Below are 23,314 nucleotides of genomic sequence, written 5' to 3' on the forward strand. Positions count from 1 at the left end.
ATGTGGGTCAGAATGGCTCCTCCTCTTCCTCTGATCTTCTTTCTGCTCATGATTCACGGTGAGTCTCTCTTACATTCACATTAGAAACACTCTGATGTTTTATTTAAGGCCTCATGAGCGGCTGATCTGCACTTTCTTCTGTCCTGTTCTCACATATTTCTCTCTGAAACAGGAACTTTGTGTTGAACTTGTCAAACGCTCGTCACTTTTAAATGTCCAATAGTCTTTTGCTACTTGCTAGTCAGTGTCACATGGTTTAGGGGGAGGGACTTTCTCAATGTTCAGAGCATTTGATTGGACAAAAATCACTGTAGCAGCAGATCATGAATATGTTTGGCTCAAGTTCTCAGAAGTGAATAGGCTTGTTCGACTTCATGCAGCTCTGCGCAGACCAATCGGTGGCTGACTTGAAGAAGTGCATGCCGGTTAGAAATTTTGTCTGACTTGATATGATACGGCGCCGACGCCACGTGACTGTGATGTATGCCATCAAAGTACCACGAGAGTGATTCGAGAGTAGTCGGAGAACTCAGCCAGCGCAGCTTCTCAAGAGCGGCTGCACGAGAGCTGATGACGACACAGCTGTTCCACGATTGGCCGGATTCACCGCATGACAATGATCACGTGTGTTTTGTGTTCACGTGGAGTTTGACTCCACTTCATTGATAGTAGCTTATGTTGAACTTTATTCTTGTTCAAACAGACGCTGTATGAAGCAGTACATAAAGTATTGAATGAAAATGTCTCTGAAACATCTGTGCATTATTAGGCAAATATTGCATTTATTTCACTTCAGCTGTGGTAAAGTATGCAAACACCACGTTAGCGTTCACTACGGGAACCAGAAAGTGTCCGACTTCACGTCTCCGTTTGCAGCTCCTCCCCGCCTGCACGCGGCTCCTCTCGCCGATTGCTTACATCCAGCCTCGGCCGATGTCCAACACACCTAATGTGTAAAAAGTCACTGTAGCAGCAGATCATGAATATGTTTGGCTCAAGTTCTCGGAAATGAATGTGTTCATGTTAAATATTTATCATGTCAAAGGAGTTCACTAGCATAAATGAGCTCTGAGCTGATAGATAAGAACTAAAAGCCACAAAAATAATATTTTGATGTCATTGGGTATTTAATAAATCAACTTTGATTATTTGTGTCTTATTTTTCATATATTTCCTTATTTGAGTGTGTTTCATGTTGTTCGTGGCTGATTTCTTGGTTCTCTCTTCACTCCTCTGTCTCTGTACGTTTACGTCTGCTTTTCTGCAACACCGTCCATCAAAGCTGATGAAGTAATTCACACTAAGATTATTTATTCACATTTATAACTCCATAGATTCTGAGAAGATGAGCTTATATTTCCTGTGATGAGTGTTCAAATAGAAATAAATGATCATGTTTTCGTGGTTTGTGAACGTTGATGGAGGAATTCACCATGGTTTAAATGTTTTATCAATTACAAGTAATCCACACTGAGATCATTTATCACTCTATAGATTCTTAGAAGTTTTGTTTATATTTCTTATAATAGTTCTGTTTAGTGGGAAAAAATATGAAGTTTTGAATGGTCTGTTGAATGTCTGTTTATTTTTTATTTTATTTAAAACCACACGTGGCAAAGACAATAATATGCTACCAAATGATAAAAGCCCTGGCCATTGTGTTTTGTTTGTTTGTTTTTGCATTAACCATGCAGTTCTGAAAAGTAAAAAAAAAAAAAAAAAACTAAAACAGATATTATGTCGATCTATAGCAAATATTATTATTTATGTGCTCAAGAGCGTATTTAAGTTATACATATTGAATATCACTTCTATGCTGGGTATTTTAAGTCATTTTTGAAGTAGGCTACTGTTATTTAGTATAGCTACTGTTTTTTTTATACTGAAGTTGGGCTAGTTATTGACAGACATGCTCCATGGAAATCCATTAAGGTTAAAGGCCATCATCTGCCTTGGGTTAATGGTGATCTTATTAATCTTTTTAAAAAGAGGGATAGGGCCTGGGTTAAACATAAACATACACAACTGCCTGATGACTGGGAGAAATATAAACGATTACGAAATTTATGCACAACTCAAACAAGAAATGCTAAAGCCAATTATTACCGAGATAGTCAAATGATCTAAGTAACCCAAAGCAATTCTGGATGAGAGTTAACACCCTAGTTGGTAAGTCCAATAATACTTCAAATAATATGATAATTAATAATGAAATAACTAATGATCCAGCCATGATCTCCAATGCCTTTAGTTTGCTTTTTTCTCAAACACTGCTTGTTCAATCTCCTGTTTTTCACGCAGACCCGTGTCTTAACAGCCAACCCTGCGGTAGCTCTTTCAAATTTAGACAGGTCAGATCAACGGATGTTCAACAGGCCATTAATAAGCTTTCCAATAGCAGTGGTCCTGGCCCTGATGGCCTTGAGGGTAAGTTTATTAAACTTGCCTCGCATGTATTAGCACCCCCACTGGCTGTGCTTTTTAATATGTCATTTGATACCTGTGAAGTGCCCCTCGCTTGGAAATGTACCAAAGTCATTCCTTTGCACAAAGGTGGAGACTTACAAATTCTGCACAATTATAGGCCAATATCAATAATTAATAGTGTGGTTAAAGTCTTTGAGAAAATAATTTTTAATCAATTATCTGATTATCTATCTGATAATAATTTACTTACTCAATGCCAATCAGGTTTCAGAAAATACTTCTCCACTACCACTGCTCTCTTAACCCTCATGTGGTGTTCATGTCATTTTTGACTGGAGAAGATTTTCTTTTTCCTGAAAATACTAGTTAATGTTATCGCATTGAACTGAAACTTAGTGACTTTGTTCACAGAGACTATAACAACTTGTCCAAATTTATTTATTTATTTTTTTACTTTATTTGTGTTGTTTTTTTCACCTTGTTACACCTATGGTGTTCCCGGTCAAAAATGACGAGCCTACACAAAATAGCTTATAAATCCCTCGTTATGCTATATTATCCCCAAAAATTGGATTCAATCTTTTTATCAACTTGTTTTCTTTCAATTAGGACTGGTTTTGTATTCAATTTTCAAACAGTTTAATTGTAGGAGTCATTTATCCGAGCTTATGCACCTCAGTTTTTGAGTGAAAAAAGCATTGTTTGTTAATAATTTTGGCAATTTTGAGAAAAATATGAAAATAAATTGCACTGTTGATCACACTAGTCTACTTTAATGTTTAACCAGGAAATTTCTTTTGAAATGCTTTTATTTTGTACAAAATGACACAGAGTCACACTTGTGGTGTTCACGGTCAAAAATGACGAGCCTACACAAAATAGCTTATAAATCACTTGTTATGCTATATTATCACCCAATATTGGATTCAATCTTTTTGTCAACTTGTTCTCTTTCAATTAGGACTGGTTTTATATTTCTATTTGCATCTGATTAATCGTAGGCCTCATTTATTTGAGAGTAGGCATCTAATTTTCTTAGTAAAAAAAAACATTATTTTTGAATAATTTTGGAAATTTTAAATAAAATCTGAAGAAAATTGGCACTGTTGATCACACTAGTCTACTTTAATTTTTCACCAGGAATTTTGTTTTGAAAAACTTTTATTTTGTACAATATGGCACAGAGTTACACTTGTGGTGTTCCACTGGGCCATTGAGGGCCATTGTGGGCCATTGTTTCAATGGGCCATTGAAAGTGAATGGGAGAGACCAATGTATCCAATGAATGGAACAACACAAAATATGTATCATTTTAAAGCTTAGAATCTCAGCTTTTTAATGCATCTAATCACTTTGATCAACTCCTAACGACTGCTGAGTTATCACTCTAAAACTGAGTGTACCCCCTGCAAGCGCCACCTAGCTGCGAAATAAATAATCATAATATTTTTCAAAACTATTACCTTGATCAACTTAAAATAGGTGTCATTTGAAAGCTTAGAGTCTGAAATTTACAATGAATGTAGCCAATTTGATAAACTCCTAAAAAAAAAATTTCTTCTAATTATCAGCAAATAACTCGGCACTACTTAGTGCCGAGTTATTTGCTGATAATTAGAAGAAAAAAAAATCATAATTTATAAACTACTTTTTTGTATTACATTCAGCAATATGTCAAATACATCATACAGCTCAGATAGTCCTGTGTCATATGTCATTTGAAAGGTCTCAATGAGTAGAATACAACAAGCATAATTGTTTCAGGCTTTTTACTACACTTGAGCTAGGTTTTTCTAAAAGAAGCCCTTCAAGAGACCCATGTGTAAACCATGTATGGATTCTGAATTTTAGACACATTTCCGCTCGTAACTTCATGAAACATGCTCCGATTGTGGAAAATGACACATCATTATTTACAGCAGATGCTTACAATTAAAATGAGTCCATACTCAACATAATCCATCACTCAGAACTAAAGATATTCCTCATGGAGTTCTAACACAAAAAAATACCACAGACGCACAGACTCACGTAGCCAATCAAGGTAGCTTAGACTTGGCCTTTTTACTCGTATCTTCATGAAACATACATCGATCATGAAAAATGGCACATCGTTATTTACAGCAGGAGCTCACGATTAAAAAGAGCCCAAACTCAATATATTCCATCAATCAGATCTAAAGATATTCCTCATGGCGTTCTAACACAGAAAATACCACAGACGCATCTAGCCAAGTATATACTCATGAAGCACTCACGTTTGGTTTTCGCTCATAACTTCACGAAGCATGCACAGATCGTAGAAAACTGTACATCATTATTTTCAGCAGACTATAATGATTAAAAACAGCCCAAACTCAGCATAATCCATCACTCAGATCTAAAGATATTCCTAATGGAGTTGTAACACACAAACCCCAACAAGCGCACACAGAGCCTTGAATATAGATGTAACCTAGCACTTATGTCGTCCAGTTTTAACTCATAACTCAATGAAGCATGCATAAATTGTGGAAAATGGCACATCATTATTTACATGAGATTGTTAAGATTAAAAAGAGCCCAAACTCACCATAATCCATCACTCAGATCTAAAGATATTCCTCATGGACTTCTAACACATGTCTCTCCCATTCACTTTCAATGGCCAACTGAAACAATGGCCCTCAATGGCCCAGTGGAACACCACAAGAGTAACTCTGTGCCATTTTGTACAAAATAAAAGTTTTTCAAAACAAAATTCCTTGTGAAACATTAAAGTAGACTAGTGTGATCAACAGTGCCAATTTTCTTCAGATTTTATTTAATTTTTCCAAAATTATTCAAAAATGTTTTGTTTTTTACTCAAAAAATTAGATGCCTACTATCAAATAAATGAGGCCTATGAATAATCAGATGCAAATATAAATATAAAACCAGTCCTAATTGAAAGAGAACAAGTGGACAAAAAGATTGAATCCAAGATTGGGTGAAAATATGGTATAATGAGTGATTTATAAGCTATTTTTTATAGGCCGGTCATTTTTGACCGGGAACACCACAAGTGTGACTATGTGCCATATTTTTTACAAAACAAAAGTTTCAAAACAAAATTCCTGGTGAAATATTATAGTAGACTAGTGTGATCAACAGTAGCCATTTTTTTCATATTTTTTTTTTCATATTTCCAAATTTACTCATAAATTATTTGTTTTTTACTCAAAAAATGAGATGCCTACTCTCAGATAAATGAGGCCCATGATTAATCAGATGCAAACAGAAATATAAAACCAGTCCTAATTGAAAGAGAACAAGTTGACAAAAAGATTGAATCCAAGACTGGGTGAAAATATGGTATAATGAGTGATTTATAAGCTATTTTTTATAGGCCGGTCATTTTTGACCGGGAACACCGCAAGTGTGACTATGTGCCATATTTTTTACAAAACAAAAGTTTCAAAACAAAATTCCTGGTGAAACATTAGAGTAGACTAGTGTGATCAACAATACCAATTTTCTTCAGATTTTATTTAATATTTCCAAAATTATTCAAAAATGTAAGAAAAATTACTCAAAAAATGAAATGCCTACTCTCAAATAAATGAGGCCTATGATTATTCAGATGCAAATCAAAATATAAAACCAGTCCTAATTGAAAGAGAACATGTTGACAAAAAGATTGAATCCAAGATTGGGTGAAAATATGGTATAATGAGTGATTTATAAGCTTTTTTTTATGGGCCTGTCATTTTTGACCGGGAACACCACAGGTGTTATAGGGTTTTGAACACCACATGAGGGTTAAAACTCTCTAATGATATATTTTCTAGTTTTGATGATAATCTGTGTACCGGTGCCATTTTCTTAGATCTCTCCAAAGCGTTCGATTTAGTTGATCACTATCTTTTATTGGACAAATTGCAAGCTATTGGCCTCTCGAGATCATCTTTACTCTGGTTTAATTGTTATCTCCATCATCGTCGTCAGGGTGTGTCCTACAGGGGTTGTCAGTCTGATTGTACAGGCATAGTGAAAGGCATCCCTCAAGGTTCTTCTCTGGGACCTTTATTATTTTCTATCTTTGTTAATGATATGCCTTTATGCTGTACAGACTGTAATATTCATCTTTATGCCGATGATACAGTCATTTACTGTAGTAAACCTACCATCTCCGGGATAAACCTCTCTTTACAGCACGACTTCAATTCTGTACAGCAGTGGCTATTGGTTAATAAACTTCTCCTTAATAAATCAAAGTCCTACTCTTTATTGTTCCATAGAAAAGCCTTGGATATAGGTGAAAATAACCTTAATCTTCGTTTTCTCGACTCCTCTCCTTTAGAGTCAACTGAGACCTTTAAATATCTTGGTGTTTGGCTGGAAACTGATTTATCTTTTAAAACTCATGTACAAGCAATGACAAACAAACTCAACTCTCGTCTTAAAATACTTTATCAATCTGTTAACTGTTTTAATTTTCTGGTCAGGAAAAGAATAGTCTTACAGCTGCTCCTGCCTATTTTGGACTATGCCGATATTATTTATCAAAACACTACTGCTTCTTGTTTGCATTCCATTGATGTGGTCTACAACAGTCTTTGCCGTTTTGTTCTCCGCTGTCCCTTTAGGACACACCGCTGTGTGTTGTACAGACAGTTGTCCTGGTTTGCCCCTTCTGCCAGGAGACAGTCTCACTGGTTACAGTTTATTTTTAAAAGTTTTTACTTTAATTATCCAGTTTATATCAAGCAACACTTAGTGCTTTATAATTCGCTATACAGCCTGCGACATAATGATCAGATCTTTTTTGTTGTTCCTAGAGTTAAAAGACAGGTAGGGAAATATGCTTTTTGTTTTAAGGCTCCATATGATTGGAATAATCTTCCATTTTCTATCCGTTCTTTAACTTCACTTACAGCGTTTTGAAGGGGTCTCGGGGAACATCTTCGGAACATTTGTCTTTGTTTCTAGTTTGTTTGACCTTGGACTTTATTGGTCATGTGTTTACTATTTCTCATTTTTATGTCCTCATTTTTATTTATTTATTTCTTATTGTTATTATTATCATCAATGTTCTTGTTTGTGTTCCTCTTAGTCCTTGACCTTGTGCAATGCTAGTCATGTGGTTGTTTTTCTGTCATGTCACTTGTGGGGTTCGTGTTGGGTGGGGTGGGGTGGGGTGGGGTGGGGTGGGGTTGAGCATTGTGAGCTGGTGTGTGTGTGTTGTTGTGTTTTGTTGTGCTGTCTTTTTACCGTGATATTTGCTCTGCTGTTTTGGTTCTTTTTTGCTTTGATGTACTGGAGGACCCCCTCGAAAACGAGATGTTTCATCTCAAGGGGTTAATCCTCGCAATAAAGATATGTTAATAATAATAATAATAATAATAATAATAATAATATTGCACAGATTTACAGCAGTGATTTTTTTTTTTTTTTTTAATAGTTAGGCCACAGATATAAGCGAGTGTTAATATTTGAAACTATTTTTATTCCGTATATGCAAATTATAACATGAACACACAATGCGGGGGAGGATAAATAAATAATTAGATTTTTAATAACCTACCTGATGTCACAGTCACAGATAGTCATAGGCTTGTATTTAATAAATCAACTTTGATTATTTTTGTCTTATTTTTCATATATTTCCTTATTTGAGAGTGTGTCATGTTGTTCGTGGCTGATTTCTTGGTTCTCTCTTCACTCCTCTGTCTCTGTACATTTACTTCTGCTTTTCTGCAACACCGTCCATCAAAGCTGAAGCAGTAATCCACACTGAGATCATTTATTCACATTTATAACTCCATAGATTCTGAGAAGATGAGCTTATATTTCCTGTGATGAGTCACTGTTTTCAAATAGAAATAAATGATCATGTTTTCGTGGTTTGTGAACGTTGATGGAGGAATTCACCATGGTTTAAAGGGTTACTTCAGGATTTAGCATTAAGCTTTGTATTAGTAGAAAACCTGTAGTATTTTCGAATTACCGTGCTTTCCACCCTCATATCCCCCTGAGACAAGAGATTTATGTATTTTTTGTCTGGAAAAAATCCTCCGATGACGCAAAAATCGTCATTTTGCGTCATCGGAGGATTTTCTGGTCAGAGGCTAAAGACTACAGCCAGTAGATGGCGTTGTTCCGCATGTTTTCAGCCCGCCCATAGAGGGAGGGATCTCACTCACAGAATGTACACACAGTGTCAGCTGTCTTTCTTTGGAAGCTAAGCTAGTAGGCTCTTGTTCTGTGGAGAAATCTGAATAGTAGGAGAAAGCTGAGTAAGTAGGGGTAAACAACAACATCCTCCTTTTCCCGGACTTGTCCGACGGGCGAGATCGTTCAAAATGTACGGGATTCAGCTTTTGCGTTCTGCGGTCGCCATTCATTGTTTACATGCACATGCACCTTTTGTTTCAATCTAACTGAATTCATTCCGATTGGTGAATCTGAATGTAGTGTTTACATGAACGCTAAATAAGTGATCGGTTGATGTGTGTTTTACCATTGCTAAGAAAATTCCCGCTCCTCCGTGAGAGATGCGAGACCCGGCGCGTCTCAGCAATGACGCCACCGGCCTCGCGCCGTTCTCCCGCGGCCGTCAGCCTCATCCTGCTCGCCACAGTAAACATGATGAATGGCGACTGTAGAACGCAAAAGCTGAATCCCGGACATTTTGGCCCATCTCTAAATCACTGGCAAACTCATCACGTAGGCTAGCCTTGTTGTTTTCAACTACGCACTCTTACCGGTAGGCGTGGCCTGCTAAGACAGCGAAGCAAGTGCATTCTGGGAGTTGTTGTCTTTCATCCACATAAGACAAAAATGCATTTTCTGGCTTTTCTCGGTCTAGAAAGCTCCAAATTCAAAAATTTCTTCACATTTCTTCTACTTAAATGACCTATTTTAAATACACATTCATCTTCCCAGAGGTGAAGTATCCCTTTAAATGTTTGATCAATTACAAGTAATCCACACTGAGATCATTTATCACTCTATAGATTCTTAGAAGTTTTGTTTATATTTCTTATAATAGTTCTGTTTAGTGGGAAAAAATATGAAGTTTTGAATGGTCTGTTGAATGTCTGTTTATTTTTTATTTTATTTAAAACCACGCGTGGCAAAGACCATAATATGCTACCAAATGATAAAAGCCCTGGCCATTGTGTTTTTTTTTTGTTTGTTTGTTTTTGCGTTAACCCTGCAGTTCTGAAAAGTAAAAAAAAAAAAAAAAAAAAAACTAAAACAGATATTATGTCGATCTATAGCAAATATTATTATTTATGTGCTCAAGAGCGTATTTAAGTAATAAATATTGAATATCACTTCTATGCTGGGTATTTTAAGTCATTTTTGAAGTAGGCTACTGTTATATTGCACAGATTTACAGCAGTGATTTTTTATTTTATTTTTTTTATAGTTAGGCCACAGCTATAAGCGAGTGTTAATATTTGAAACTATTTTTATTCCGTATACGCAAATTAGAACATGAACACCCAATGCGGGGGAGGATAAATAAATAATTCGATTTTTAATAACCTACCTGATGTCACAGTCACAGATAGTCGTAGGCCTACATGTTAACTGACACTTAGCCTATTAGAAAACAGGAACCTTTAAAAACTATAACATAGGCCTGTACAGAACCAATATAGGCCCTGGCCCTCATATTTTATTAACAGCTAAACAACAAGGAAACATGAGTTTGCCATTAAACATTGTATTTGCACTTTGTGCCAAAAAATGCAAGCATTGCAGAATAAACCTCGTTTAAAAAATCAACAACAAAAAACGGTAGTGCTTTACAATTTTAAATCAGCTGCTTGTGTTCAGGTTGGTCCAGTATCTTCCTTTACTACAGTGAATTATCATCATCACACCAAAATGATCATCACCACCACCACATAATTTTTCATATATTTCATTATTTGAGAGTGTGTCATGTTGTTCGTGGCTGATTTCTTGGTTCTCTCTTCACTCCTCTGTCTCTGTACATTTACTTCTGCTTTTCTGCAACACCGTCCATCAAAGCTGAAGCAGTAATTCACACTGAGATTATTTATTCACATTTATCACTCCATAGATTCTGAGAAGATGAGCTTATATTTCCTGTGACACAAAACTAGAAAAATATGAAGTTTTGAATGCTCTGCACCCACACCACATGCGCTAGCATCAACTTCGAGCTTAAACGACAAGGAGAAATTGGGCGCGGATAATACTGGCGATGTTTTTGTTTATATTTCTTATAATAGTTCTTCATAATAAAATATGAAGTTTTGAATGGTCTGTTGAACAGATAAAATATAAAATATTTATAAAATATATAATTTTATTATATAAAATATTTTAATCATGATGAATTCTGTGTTTCAGGGGTTTCTAGTGATGATTGGAATGTGAGTTACAGTCCTTCACACATCTGTGCACTAAAGGACTCAACAGTGATAATGAGCTGCACTTATACATACCCTACTGGATATCAGATCAAGGAACTGTTCTGGACCAAAAAAAGTACAGATCCTCCAGATCTGTCTAAGGACCCTGAATACAGTCAGAGGCTTCAGTATCTGGGAGATAAACAGCAGAACTGCACCATCAGACTGAGTCATGTGACACTGAAGGATTCACACATGTACTATTTCAGATTCATCACTAATATAACAGAAGGAAAATGGACTGGTGCTGCAGGAGTGAATCTTACTGTCACAGGTGACTTTGATGAGGTTTATCTCTTCTTCTGTGCATTATGTTGAATAATAATCAGTGTATGACAGCAGCACTAGATATAATGTGTGTGTTGTGTTCAGATCTTCAGGTGGAGTCTCCTGAGAGAGTGACAGAGGGAGATTCAGTCACTCTGAGATGTAAAAGCAGCTGCGCTCTGACTGACAGAGCAACATTCATCTGGTACAGAAACTCACAGCCATTAACTGAGAGAAGAGACAGAAACAATGAACTCCTGCTGCAGTCAGTCAGAAGAGAGGATTCAGGCAGATATAGCTGTGCTGTAGACGGACACACTCACATCTCTCCTGAGGTTCAGCTCAATGTCACGTGTGAGTACAGATTGACTTTCTCTCTTTGTCTTTGAAAAGCTAGCAGAGTTTAAGACATAATGCTAATAAATGATCAGAAGTGTTGTAGGAGCTCTTGTGTTTTCGCTCAAATCTGAAAAAAAACAAAAACAAACAGATTTATATCATGTGTCTCAAAAACAACAGATTTATAAGGCTGAGAAGGAAAAGGGAAAGATCATTTTTTCAAATGCAGTGCTTTGTCAATTAATAAAAAATGCCCCTGTCCGACTGACTAGTCAATTCTGTTTGGCAAAACAATGAGACAGATACAGTTGTGCTGTTATCAGTAACGAGTCACTCTTGTAATCTTTTATTACAATAATTCAAAGATTATTTATATATATATATTTTGAATAATTAAATCACAATATCTTGTCACACATACATGTGACTCACTCAAACAAAACACCAATAAACATGTGTTGTATCACTCTTGTAAGTCTTATATACTCAAGTAGTATTTTTCTCAGATAACTCAAAAGTTTTTCCCATAAATCATATATATCACAATGTATTACAGTCTCTGTTGTCTGTGTCCTACTAAATACTGTATAACTGAATAGTTGAGCGAACCTTTGGTTACACAATATAACCATAAACTGAATTGATATCTGATGAGTATACACAAGATGGCGCCGGTGTGTTTGGCTGGCCGTCTGTCACTCTCTTTGCTTTGTTTAGTTTTATTGATTTTTGGCCTTGATATTTTTGAGATCAAGTCAACGTTGGTGTATGATCGCCAAACTCTTTTGAATCTAAGGTTCCATGTCAAAGATGTGCTTACCTTTGATAATGGAGGAGAAAAAATATGGCCCCCGTTTCTCTCTGAAATCCCAACTGACCTGAGCCGGGTCCCGGTGCTTGCTTCCAGGAGGAGACGTCGCCGCCGCGGCACCCGAAGCGGACGGCTGGTAAAGCTGAAGATCCGCCTTAAGAATTCGTATACTTTCCGGCCAGTGTGTGGATTATTTCCCGGCATGTTCATACCACTACGCCTGCTGGATCCGATGGATGCCTGCCTGGTACCTGTCAGCGTGGATGCGGTGGTCCAGTCCCACCCATGTCCTTCCAGGCTCAACCGTCGCGGTGTGAATCCGGGAAACCTTCGCCTGTTGTGTCGTGCTCCCCCATCGGCTAAAGTCCCCGCTCCTGTTCCGGCCAGGGTTGGCCTAGTTAACGCTCGATCGCTGACCAATAAATCCTTTATTCTTAAGGATTTCTTTTGCTCCTATGATCTGGACCTTCTCTGTATTACAGAGACGTGGCTGAATGTGGGTGAGTCGTGCGCTCTGTTGGAACTTTTACCAGCGGATTGCTGCTTCTTTAATACACCACGAACATCAGGTCGCGGAGGAGGAACGGCAGCGGTTTTCAAAAACGTTTTTAAATGTAAACAGCACGTTCAGCAATATTCTTTCACCACCTTTGAGCTAACTTCTTTTGAGGTGGGTCGTTCTGATCCGGTACTATGTGCCGTTATTTACCGCCCGCCTAAATACAGTAAGGATTTTATTGCTGATTTCTCTGAATTCATGGCCGATATCCTGACTAATTATGGACATGTTCTTATCGTTGGTGATTTTAACATACACGTATGTTGCCCTGGTAAACCATTGGTAACTGAGTTTTTATCCCTGATTGATGCTTTTAATCTGACACAGTCTCTACGTACAATGACACATGAGAAAGGACACACTTTAGATCTAGTTCTGTCTTACGGTTTGCCTGTGTTAAACCTAGAGACACACGACGCTGTATTTTCTGATCATATGCCTGTGACATTTGAGACTGTATTTGCCCGTGCTGTGATTAAAACTCCCACGCCTGCACGGAGCTGTCGGATTATTAACCCCTCTACTGCCACTCAGTTCTCCATGGCTTTTGACCAGCTCTGCCCTCCTGACATGACTGATGTCCAGGAGCTCAGTACCTGGCTCCACTCTTCCTGTAAAGCTGTCCTGGACTCTGTGGCTCCATTAAAGGTCATGCAAACCAGAACTAAACCTGAACTCTGGTTTAATGCTGGGACTCGAGCTGTCAGACAGGAATGTCGTAGAGCTGAGCGTAAGTGGAAAACAGATAAACTGCAAGTGTCCTTTCAGATTTTTAAAGACTGTTGGCGAAACTACCAGAATGCTGTTAAAGAGGCTAAAAAAGAGTATTTCTCTAATATTATTTCATCTCACGCCCAGAATCCACGAATGCTTTTTAGTACCATTGACTCTCTTTGTAACGCTCCACAAACTGCTGGTTTAGAATCCTCTACTGAACTGTGTAACAATTTTATGCAGTTTTTTATTGATAAGGTCGCCTCTGCGAGGGCTCTCACCTCTCATCCTGTTTCTGATCCCTCTGTTTGTGTTGCTTGCCCTGTTGCTTTTAATCAATTTGAGCCTGTGACGCTATCACACTTGAAGGATGTGGTTGCTCATATTAAGCCTTCTGGCTCCCCCTGTGATGCTCTCTCACCACGATTGTTCAGAGAAGTTTTTCTCACTATTTGGTACTGGGTACTTGCTATTGTAAATGGTAGCCTGTCATCCGGTGTGGTTCCTACAGGTTTCAAGCATGCTGTAGTGACACCCCTGATAAAGAAACCTGGTTTAGATCCTACTGTGCTGAATAATTTTAGGCCAATATCCAAGCTCCCATTTGTATCTAAAATCTTGGAGAAAATTGTGTATTTACAACTAAAGTCTTTTCTTGATGAGCAGGGTTTATTAGAGATCTTTCAGTCTGGATTTAAATCCCTACATAGCACGGAGTCAGCACTGCTGAAGGTTTGCAATGACATCCTCTTGGCATGCGACTCCAGTAACAACGTAATTCTGGTCCTGTTGGATCTTAGCGCTGCCTTTGATACTGTAGACCACAGCATTTTAATCTCACGGTTACAGCACCAAGTAGGCCTCTCTGGCACTGTCCTGGAGTGGTTTAGATCCTACCTGTCTGACAGAACATTTCATGTTAAAATGGCTGAGTTTGAATCCTGCCCTGCTCCGCTGTCATGTGGCGTTCCCCAGGGTTCAATTTTAGGTCCCTTGCTTTTTTCATTGTACCTGCTTCCTTTTGGGTCTATTCTTAGAAAACATGGTATATCTTTCCATTGCTATGCAGATGATTGCCAGATTTATGTACCCTTAAAGCGACATGACACCTGTTCAATTACACCTCTTTTAGCATGTCTGGAGGATATTAAAGCATGGTTGGCCTTAAACTTTTTAAATTTTAATGAAAAGAAAACAGAGGTGATAATGTTTGGATCTGGTGGCTCATGTGAGACCTCCCCTGTTGAGCTGGGTCCTCTAGCCTCGTATCTTAAACCCACAGTATTAAATCTTGGTTTTAGACTGGACAGTGATTTTAAACTCGACAGCCAAATCAACACCACAGTCAAATCAAGTTTTTATCACCTAAGGAAACTGGTAAAGGTGAAACCTTTCCTTTCCAGGCAGCAGTTAGAAACCGTAATCCATGCCTTTATTTCCTTACGGCTGGATTACTGTAACTCCATTTATTTTGGACTCAGTCAATCCTTACTTGCACGTCTGCAGCTGGTTCAGAACGCCGCTGCACGGGTTTTAACCGGAACCCGGAAGAGAGAACACATTACTCCCGTCCTGGCTTCACTCCACTGGCTGCCTGTGCATTTTAGAATCCATTTTAAAATTCTCTTGTTTACTTTTAAAGCTTTAAATGGTCTTGCTCCGTCTTATTTAACTGAGCTACTCAACCGTTACACTCCCTCCCGGTCCCTCCGGTCGGCTGACCAGCTGCTCCTGGTCGTCCCCGGATCCAAGCGGAAGCTCAGAGGGGATAGGGCCTTCTCTGTTTGTGCTCCCAAGTTATGGAATGCCTTACCTTTAACCATTCGTCAGGCTTCCTCATCATCGATTTTTAAAACTCTTCTTAAAACTCACTTCTATACTTTGGCTTTCAACCCAAACTGAGACTTGATCTTATCTGCTAGTATTTGCTCTTAACTGTCTTATTTTGATATAGTTTTATTGGGTTAGATTTTTCACCCCTAGTTTATTATTTTTATGATATTGTGACTGTTATTTATGTCTTGGTCGATGTTTTTGTACCCTTATGTACAGCACTTTGTTCAGCTGCTGCTGATGTGAAAGCGCTTTATAAATAAAGTGATGATGATGATGATGATGAATTACTATATAATTCTAAAAAACTATTATTCCTGTGACTATACATTCAGGGAGTAACATATATAAATGTAGATATAAATAAGTATATACATAACAAATTTACCATAAATTCCAGTGGCGGCTGGTCAAGAGGCACTGCCCTCCCTGAACCACACACAGAATAAGAATTATTATCATTATTATTAATAATAATAATAATAATAATAATAATAATATAAATAGTATAAATTAATATGACATATGATATATATGTTCCTTCTGCCTGTCCACATGTCTCAAGTTCAGCTCTGAGGTGAAAGAGAAATCTGTGAAGCAGTTTAGCCAATTGCTTATTCACAATATAAAGATATTTATTTATTTATTTATTTAATTTAACAGGGACAATGCACAATATATGTACTGTACCAGATTTAGCTAAAAGCTAATTCCCATCTGCAGTCCCTGGGCAGGTGCCAATAGCGTACAAAATATTACAAAATAAACCAAAACCACACAACATCAATAATCCAAATACAAAACTAAACAACTGTCATTACAAGAATTTTACCATACACATAATAAAAAAACATACTGACCACCTTCAATGTCTCATAGCTCAATGACTACAAACCTGGTTGTCCTTCAAACATATTTTTAAAATTTATGAATGTACTACATTCTCTGACACTCAGTGGTAAGGAATTCCACACCCCAGCTGCTTTTACTGAAAAGCAGTTTTGTCCAAATGTCGTAGACCGAAACTTAACACAACAGTCCCCTCTAGAGCAGTGGTTCCCAATTCCAGTCCTCGGGACCCGCTGCTCTGCACATTTTGTAGGTCTCTCTTATCTGACACACTCAGTTCAGTTCATGGAGTCTCTCCTAATGAGCTGATGATCTGGTTCAGGTGTGTTAAATAAAGGAGACATACAAAATGTGCAGAGCAGTGGGTCACGAGGACTGGAATTGGGAACCACTGCTCTAGAGGAAGCTCTTGTTAACATTGAGCCTGGTCTGCTTATTGTTACATACTGTTTAAGAGATTGTGGCGCTAAGTCATGAACAGAGGTGGAAAGTCCAGTGGTCAGAAAGTAAAAGTCCTGCCATATGTTTATTCCACCCATGAACTCACACAGCAAAAACTCCAGTGTTAAATGAACTCTCCTGGCAGTTTATTTGGCTCCAGACTCAAGAGTGTTAAAGTTAATGAGATAATTTAGTGATTGACTGAGTGATGATTGAGCAATATTGAAGACACCTGATGTTAACAAGCAGAATCAGGTGTGGGGGTGTGTGGGGGTGTGTGTGGGTGTGGGTGGGTGTGGGTGGGTGTGGGTGGGTGTGGGTGTGTGGGTGTGGGTGTGTGGGTGTGTGGGTGGGTGTGTGTGTGTGTGTGGGTGTGTTTCGGGTGTGTGTGTTCGGTTTATTTTCTCGCAATGTATTTAAAAGTTAAAATTCAGAATGTTTGATCTTCAAAAAAAAAACATTGATGGTAAAAATCTGTTGATAAGTTACTTCTTTTGGTCAGTTATAACATTTGTCAAACTTTTTCTTTATGATGATGAAATATACATCATATATTAGTTTATGGTTTTCTTCGCAACACATGATGTGTTTCAGTAAACACTGTTACAAAGACAACAATTAACATAACATTTTTTATAAATTGTCAAACCACCCAACTAGAGGGAACACTGATCACCATAATGGTTACCAAAAATTTGTTCATTCCCAAAAAGAACTTCTGTAGATGAATGACAGAAATAAGGTCAAACTAGTTTGTAATAAGAGCGATTTCATGTCTTTTCAGTTGATTTCATCTACAGCTGTGTCCAGAAGTCAGTTGTAGTTCTTTTGTTTCTCTTTTCTTCAGTGATTCTGCTTGTTATCATCAGGTGTTTTCAATAATCGAACAATTATCACTCAATTAATTATTTAATTATCTGATTAACTCTAACACTGCTTTAGTGTTACTTTTAACACCCTGCTGGTGGTTCCCATATGAACACCGAGCGGTGTTAATTTAACACCGGGGAATTTACTGTGCATGGACATAAATAACTGTATCATCTGCATACATTTGAATGTTAACTTCTGGACAGATGGATGGTAGATCGTTTATATAAATACTGAATAAAAGAGGGCCTAAAACTGAACCTTGTGGAACACCAGTAGGACAATCTAAGGATGAGGAGTTGTCTATTACGCAAGTATGAAGCCATCCATTCAATAGCAATTGCTGAGACATTATGAGTTGATAATTTAGATAACAGCACATTATGATTAACTGTATCAAATGCATTTTTTGAATTTATAAAGATGGCTCCTACCACCCCTCCTTTGTCCAACATGCCTTTTAACTGTTCCACAAAATAGCAGAGGGCTGTCTCTGTTGAATGTTTCGGTGTCGGATATTTAGGATATGGCATAAAAGTTAGCCAATCAGTGTCCATAAGCAGTAAATATAGACACGAACACTCGCTCTGACAGAAGAACTGTTCACTGATGCTGTCGACTCTCCTTCAGATCGCTGGACGGGTCCGTATAGTCTCTGTATGCATCAGGTCAAGGCGATGATAGCGGTCTTTTGGCTTCTCCATGTGCTCCTAATATCCATAGAAAATATCTCTAAACAAATGTAGCATTTAGTTTTCCTCTGAGTTTTTGTGGTTACATTATATACATATATTGTGAATTATATTATATTGTGTATATTATTATTTTTTTATCTTGAAAAAATATTGCAGAAAATACAGTTTTATGAGAATCATCATCAAACTTAATCCAGAACTTGGTAAAACATTTATCTGTATTTGAGAGGCTTGAAACATTTGAAATACAGTCTTAATATTTTTTCCTTCTGTTAACCTTTTTCTTAAAAATTCACTGTTTAGCATTAAATCATTCTGGGATGTTTGCTGAAATTGTCCAATAATAAGCAACTGCAGCCTTTCCTAGAACATTTTCCACCAGCCGTCTCTGATAAATACTTTTACCTGACATCTGTAGATCCTCCAGTGAAACCTGTGATCTCCATCAGTCCATCTGGTGTAATAGTGGAGGGAGATTCAGTGACTCTGAACTGCATCAGTGACTCAAACCCTCCTGCAGAAATCAGCTGGATTAAAGGAGGAACGATTGTAGGATCTGGAAGAATCTACAACATCTCAAAGATCAGCTCTAATGACAGTGGAGAATACAAGTGCAAGTCCATCAATGAACATGGAGAGAAATACTCTGATAATGTGACTTTAAATGTCATGTGTGAGTAAATGATCGTTTACACATTGTTCAAAAACTTCACATTCATAATTTTCTAATATTTATTGTGAGTCTCAGACATTAGATTAACTGTATCTGTCACAGGTGAAGCTTTTATTAACACACTCCTGTATCTTCACATCATTCATCAGTTTGGAGAGTTAATCATGATGATCTTCCTCTTTCAGTTCATCATGTTGCTGGTAGGATTGTGATTGTGATCACAGCGGCATCTGGAGGATTAGTCTTCATCATCATCTTTATCATCATCCTGTTTATACTGTGAGTTCAATAAAAAAAACTGCAGTGATTATAAGTACACTTTTGGTCTAATGTAGAAGAAAATGGCTAATTTGTATTTGATTGATTATTAGTAATCTTTAAAAACAGCGTTCATATTGTCTCTTAATTTAATACATTCGTCCATATGCTGTTAATGTCTGTGATTATAACAGGAAGAAACAAAGGAGTGTTAAAGCTGAAGATCACACAGTGAAAGTGGTAAATCTTTCAAATACTTATATATTTACTGTTTTAATATAGGTTTGTTGGTCTAATTGCATAATCATTAACATATAGTGTGATGAATGAACATGTAACTTAATTTACTCATTCTGACCTATTCTTCTCCAGTCCGTGTGAATCAATGAAATATACCTGTATTTTACATCATTGATGTAGTTACATGTCTTAATATAATTACAAATGTTCTTGTATTTCAGAATGATCTCTGTTCTGACGCGTCACAGAGCGTTTCAGTCCATGACAAGCCTCTTTCTGAACTGGATTCAGCCAATGATGCTCTGTATGCCAGTGTGAAATCCAGAAGATTCAGAGGAAAAACTCCTGAATCCAGAGATACTGAGGAGATCCTGTACGCAACTGTCCAACATCAAAGAAAGACAGAGACGAAGAGAGCAGAGGAGAATGAATGTCAATATGACGATATAAGAGTTCATCAGCCTGATGCTGCAGTGAGGTGAGAAAAACCAACATAACCAGTACCAACATAACTAGCACCAGCTTAACCAGTACCAACTTAACCATCACCAACTTAACCAGTACTAACATAACCAGTACCAACTTAACCAGCAACAACTTAACCAGCACCAGCTTAACCACACAGCAAAATCCCCAGTGTTAAATTAACACTCCTCAGTGTACATATGTGTCCACACTACAGGGTGTTAAAATTAACACTGAAGCAGTGTTGAAGTTAATGAGATAATTAAGTGATTAATTAAGTGATGATTGGCCATTAGTGGTGACACCTGATGATAACAAGCAGACTCACTGAAGGAAAGAGAAACACAAGAACTACTGACTTTGAACCATTATTGCACTTATTATTTTACCAGTTTGACTTTATTTCTGTCATACATCTACACACGGTCTTATTTAGATTTAACAGAAGTTTAGATGGTAATGTTTTATGGAGTGTTTGTTTCATGTCACCATTATGGTGATCAGTGTTTGTTTTAGTTGGGCTCTTGACCCTTTACTTTTTAACATTAGTTTTTCTCTGGTTGCTCAAACTCTGTGATTATAAAGCACAATTGTTGTGGCAAGAGAAACTATGACTTGGATTGTGTTTCCTGAAAGCATCGTAAGCCTAATTTGATTCATACAGACCATTTGTTGCAGTAGATCTATGATCAAGTTAGGCTTAAGATGCTTCTGGGAAATGCAGCTCTGGTTATGTTTCGATGATGAAATTATTAGTGATTTGATACACTGATCTCACCCAGCATTATAAACTGATTATTCAAATGTTTTATTACTTTTTCACTACAGTAGCTACTTCCAGCAATGTTTTAATGATCTGAAGATTTTAAAATCACACACAGACATCAAGAATCTACATATTAATCTCAACAATGGTGACAATCAAACAAATGCTTCATGTTGCAGTGCATGATGAGAGCCACCAATCAGAACGCATCCATGGCTCACATCATGCATTGCAGCATGAACAATTAATGCAGCTGAATTGTCCTGTAATTTTCATTGTTTTTTTCTGTTTGCTTTTATTTTGCTATTGTTTTGTTCTGACTTTAGTAGCTTGTTTTGTGATGTTCAGAGTTGATCTGTTTGTCTCTAGTTTGTTTATTGTCACCATTGTTGAGATTCATATGCTGATTCTTGATGTCTGTGTGTTTAAACACAATAACTTCTATGCACAAAGTATTTTCAAAATTGTTCATATTGCTGTTGGATCTCAAACTGTAGAATCTCAGAGCTACAATCACCAATACTTAATGAGACATCAAGCATATAGTGAAAGCTTTAGACTCTGGATGTTATCAGTGAATCAGGTCACTACATGCTGATAATGTCATTATCATCAAAACATATTGTGAGCAGGTCATGTTTTCTCTTACAGTAACAAATGTGCTTTATAAACACAATGATGGAACAGTCAGAGAAAAACTAATATTAACAAAATGAAAAGAGTCAAGAGCCCAACTAAAGAAAACACTGACCACCATAATGGTAACTTGGAAAGAAAACTTCCATAAAACATTACCATCTAAACTTCTTTTGAATCTCAAGAACTTTTGTCGATGTATGACAGAAATAAAGTCAAACTGCTAATAATAAGTGCAACAATGTATAATGACTCGAAGTCAGTTGTAGTTCTTGTGTTTCTCTTTTTTCTGTTATTGTTTTTTCTCTTTCCTTCAATGATTCTGCTTATTAACATTAGGTGTCACCACTAATGGCCAATCATCACTTAATTAATCACTTAATTATCTCATTAACTTCAACACTGCTTCAGTGTTAATTTTAACACCCTGTAGTGTGGACACATATGTACACTGAGGAGTGTTAATTTAACACTGGGGATTTTGCTGTGCAGTACCAACTTAACCAGTAGTAACTTAACAAGTGCAACTTAACCATTACCAACTGAACCAGCACCAGCTTAACCGGCACCAACTTGTCCAGCACCAAGTTAACCAGTACCCACTTAACCATCACCAACTTAACCCGTACCAAGTTAACCAGTACTAACTTAACCAGCACCATCTTAACCGGCACCAACTTATCCAGCACCTGCTTAACCAGCACCAACTTAACCAGCACCAACTTAACCAGCACCAGCTTAACCAGCACCAAATTAACCAGTACCAATTAACTCGTTCCCTCCCATTGACGGAGTGTTTTCACTGTTATATGGTAGAGGGCGCTATTATGCATCTTCTTAAAGAGTACAGAATCTCCTGATCAAAACACATGTGAAGATGATGCAGGAACAAGCGATATCATATCTAATCATATCATATGCATAACACAATCATCAACATTCAACAGCATGTACATCAAAACTGAATGAAATGTCGACCCATGAAGAGGAAACAACTTTGAAGCATTTGGGGTGTTGATGGACTCAATCTATAGACTATAGCCCGATCTGCCGGCGATTTGATTTCGCCCTGTAGCTCAGACTGGAAACCTGTACATTTTTCTATACTGCTTCTGTTACAAATCTGCGGGGACCAATCACAAACTGGCTTATGCACCTGGCACGCTATTGGCAGGTTTAACACGATGACGATAGAGAAGCAACGGCAAGCTTCTCCTCCATTCTCTTCTTCCCATCTCCTGTAATGGGGCAGATCGTGTTCCAAGTGCTACAGATTGTTACACACCGATTGCACACTCTGATTTACCCGTCTCTCGCATGGCCGTCAATCCAATTCCTTATAACCTCTCGACGATGCTCAATGGCTTCTTAAGTTTAGCAAACAAATCGCTCGAGTGGGTGTAAATATCACTCACTTTCATGTTTTTTTTGCACAACCTGCAAAAATCGCTCGGTGCCATCGTTGCTTCTGCAAACCGCTGATCAATGCTACAAACCAACACGTTTGTTGACACGTTTCTTACCTGGAGTTTTTGTGTCACTCTGCAAAGTACGTCATCCAGATTGTTGGTCTGATTGGCTGAAGGACTATCCAATTGCATTCAGAGTCATTTGAACTATACCCGTTGATCACGCCTCTTGTGCAGTAGAAATACAGAGTAGACTCCCCAGACTAATGTTCAATCTTAAAATATTAAGCTTGGTCTGGTGATAGCCAGACTACTCAATCTACTCTACTCTATCTGTTTTGATATTAGTTCTGAATCTGATCTGGATTTAGTCTTTGACAAAAACATGTTTTTCTCAGCTTTTTGCTCAAAAAGTTGCTTTAAAAAAAAAAAAACTTTTAAAAAGCTTTTTTTAAGCAGAGGGTCTGTTCTTTCTTTTGATATACTACATGTTCAGATATTCATACAACTAAATATTCTTGGAGCCATGAAACTTTTGTGAAAATTATCAAAAATGCTGGCGGTGGCTAGCAACTTTTCCAGAAACGCTGGCGGGGAAAGAGTTAACCAGCACTAACTAAATGATCAGCACATAAACCAACACCAGCA

At 37.5% G+C, this 23,314-nt stretch overlaps 1 protein-coding gene across 1 annotated transcript in view; it reads left to right on the top strand.

Moving 5' to 3' along the window:
- The window catches only part of LOC311077948 (B-cell receptor CD22-like), a gene marked incomplete at both ends in the record, with an annotated part of 214,999 nt that continues 191,685 nt past the window's right edge, over positions 1 to 23,314 (top strand). Inside the window, 3 exons of the mRNA XM_084106594.1 lie at positions 1 to 58; positions 10,780 to 11,115; positions 11,214 to 11,462. Of these exons, the coding sequence (XP_083962720.1) occupies positions 1 to 58; positions 10,780 to 11,115; positions 11,214 to 11,462 (643 nt within the window). The remainder of the gene's footprint in view (positions 59 to 10,779; positions 11,116 to 11,213; positions 11,463 to 23,314) is intronic.

Source organism: Abramis brama (genome assembly GCF_963993115.1).
Source record: "Abramis brama genome assembly, chromosome: 2".
Classification (NCBI taxonomy): domain Eukaryota; kingdom Metazoa; phylum Chordata; class Actinopteri; order Cypriniformes; family Leuciscidae; genus Abramis; species Abramis brama.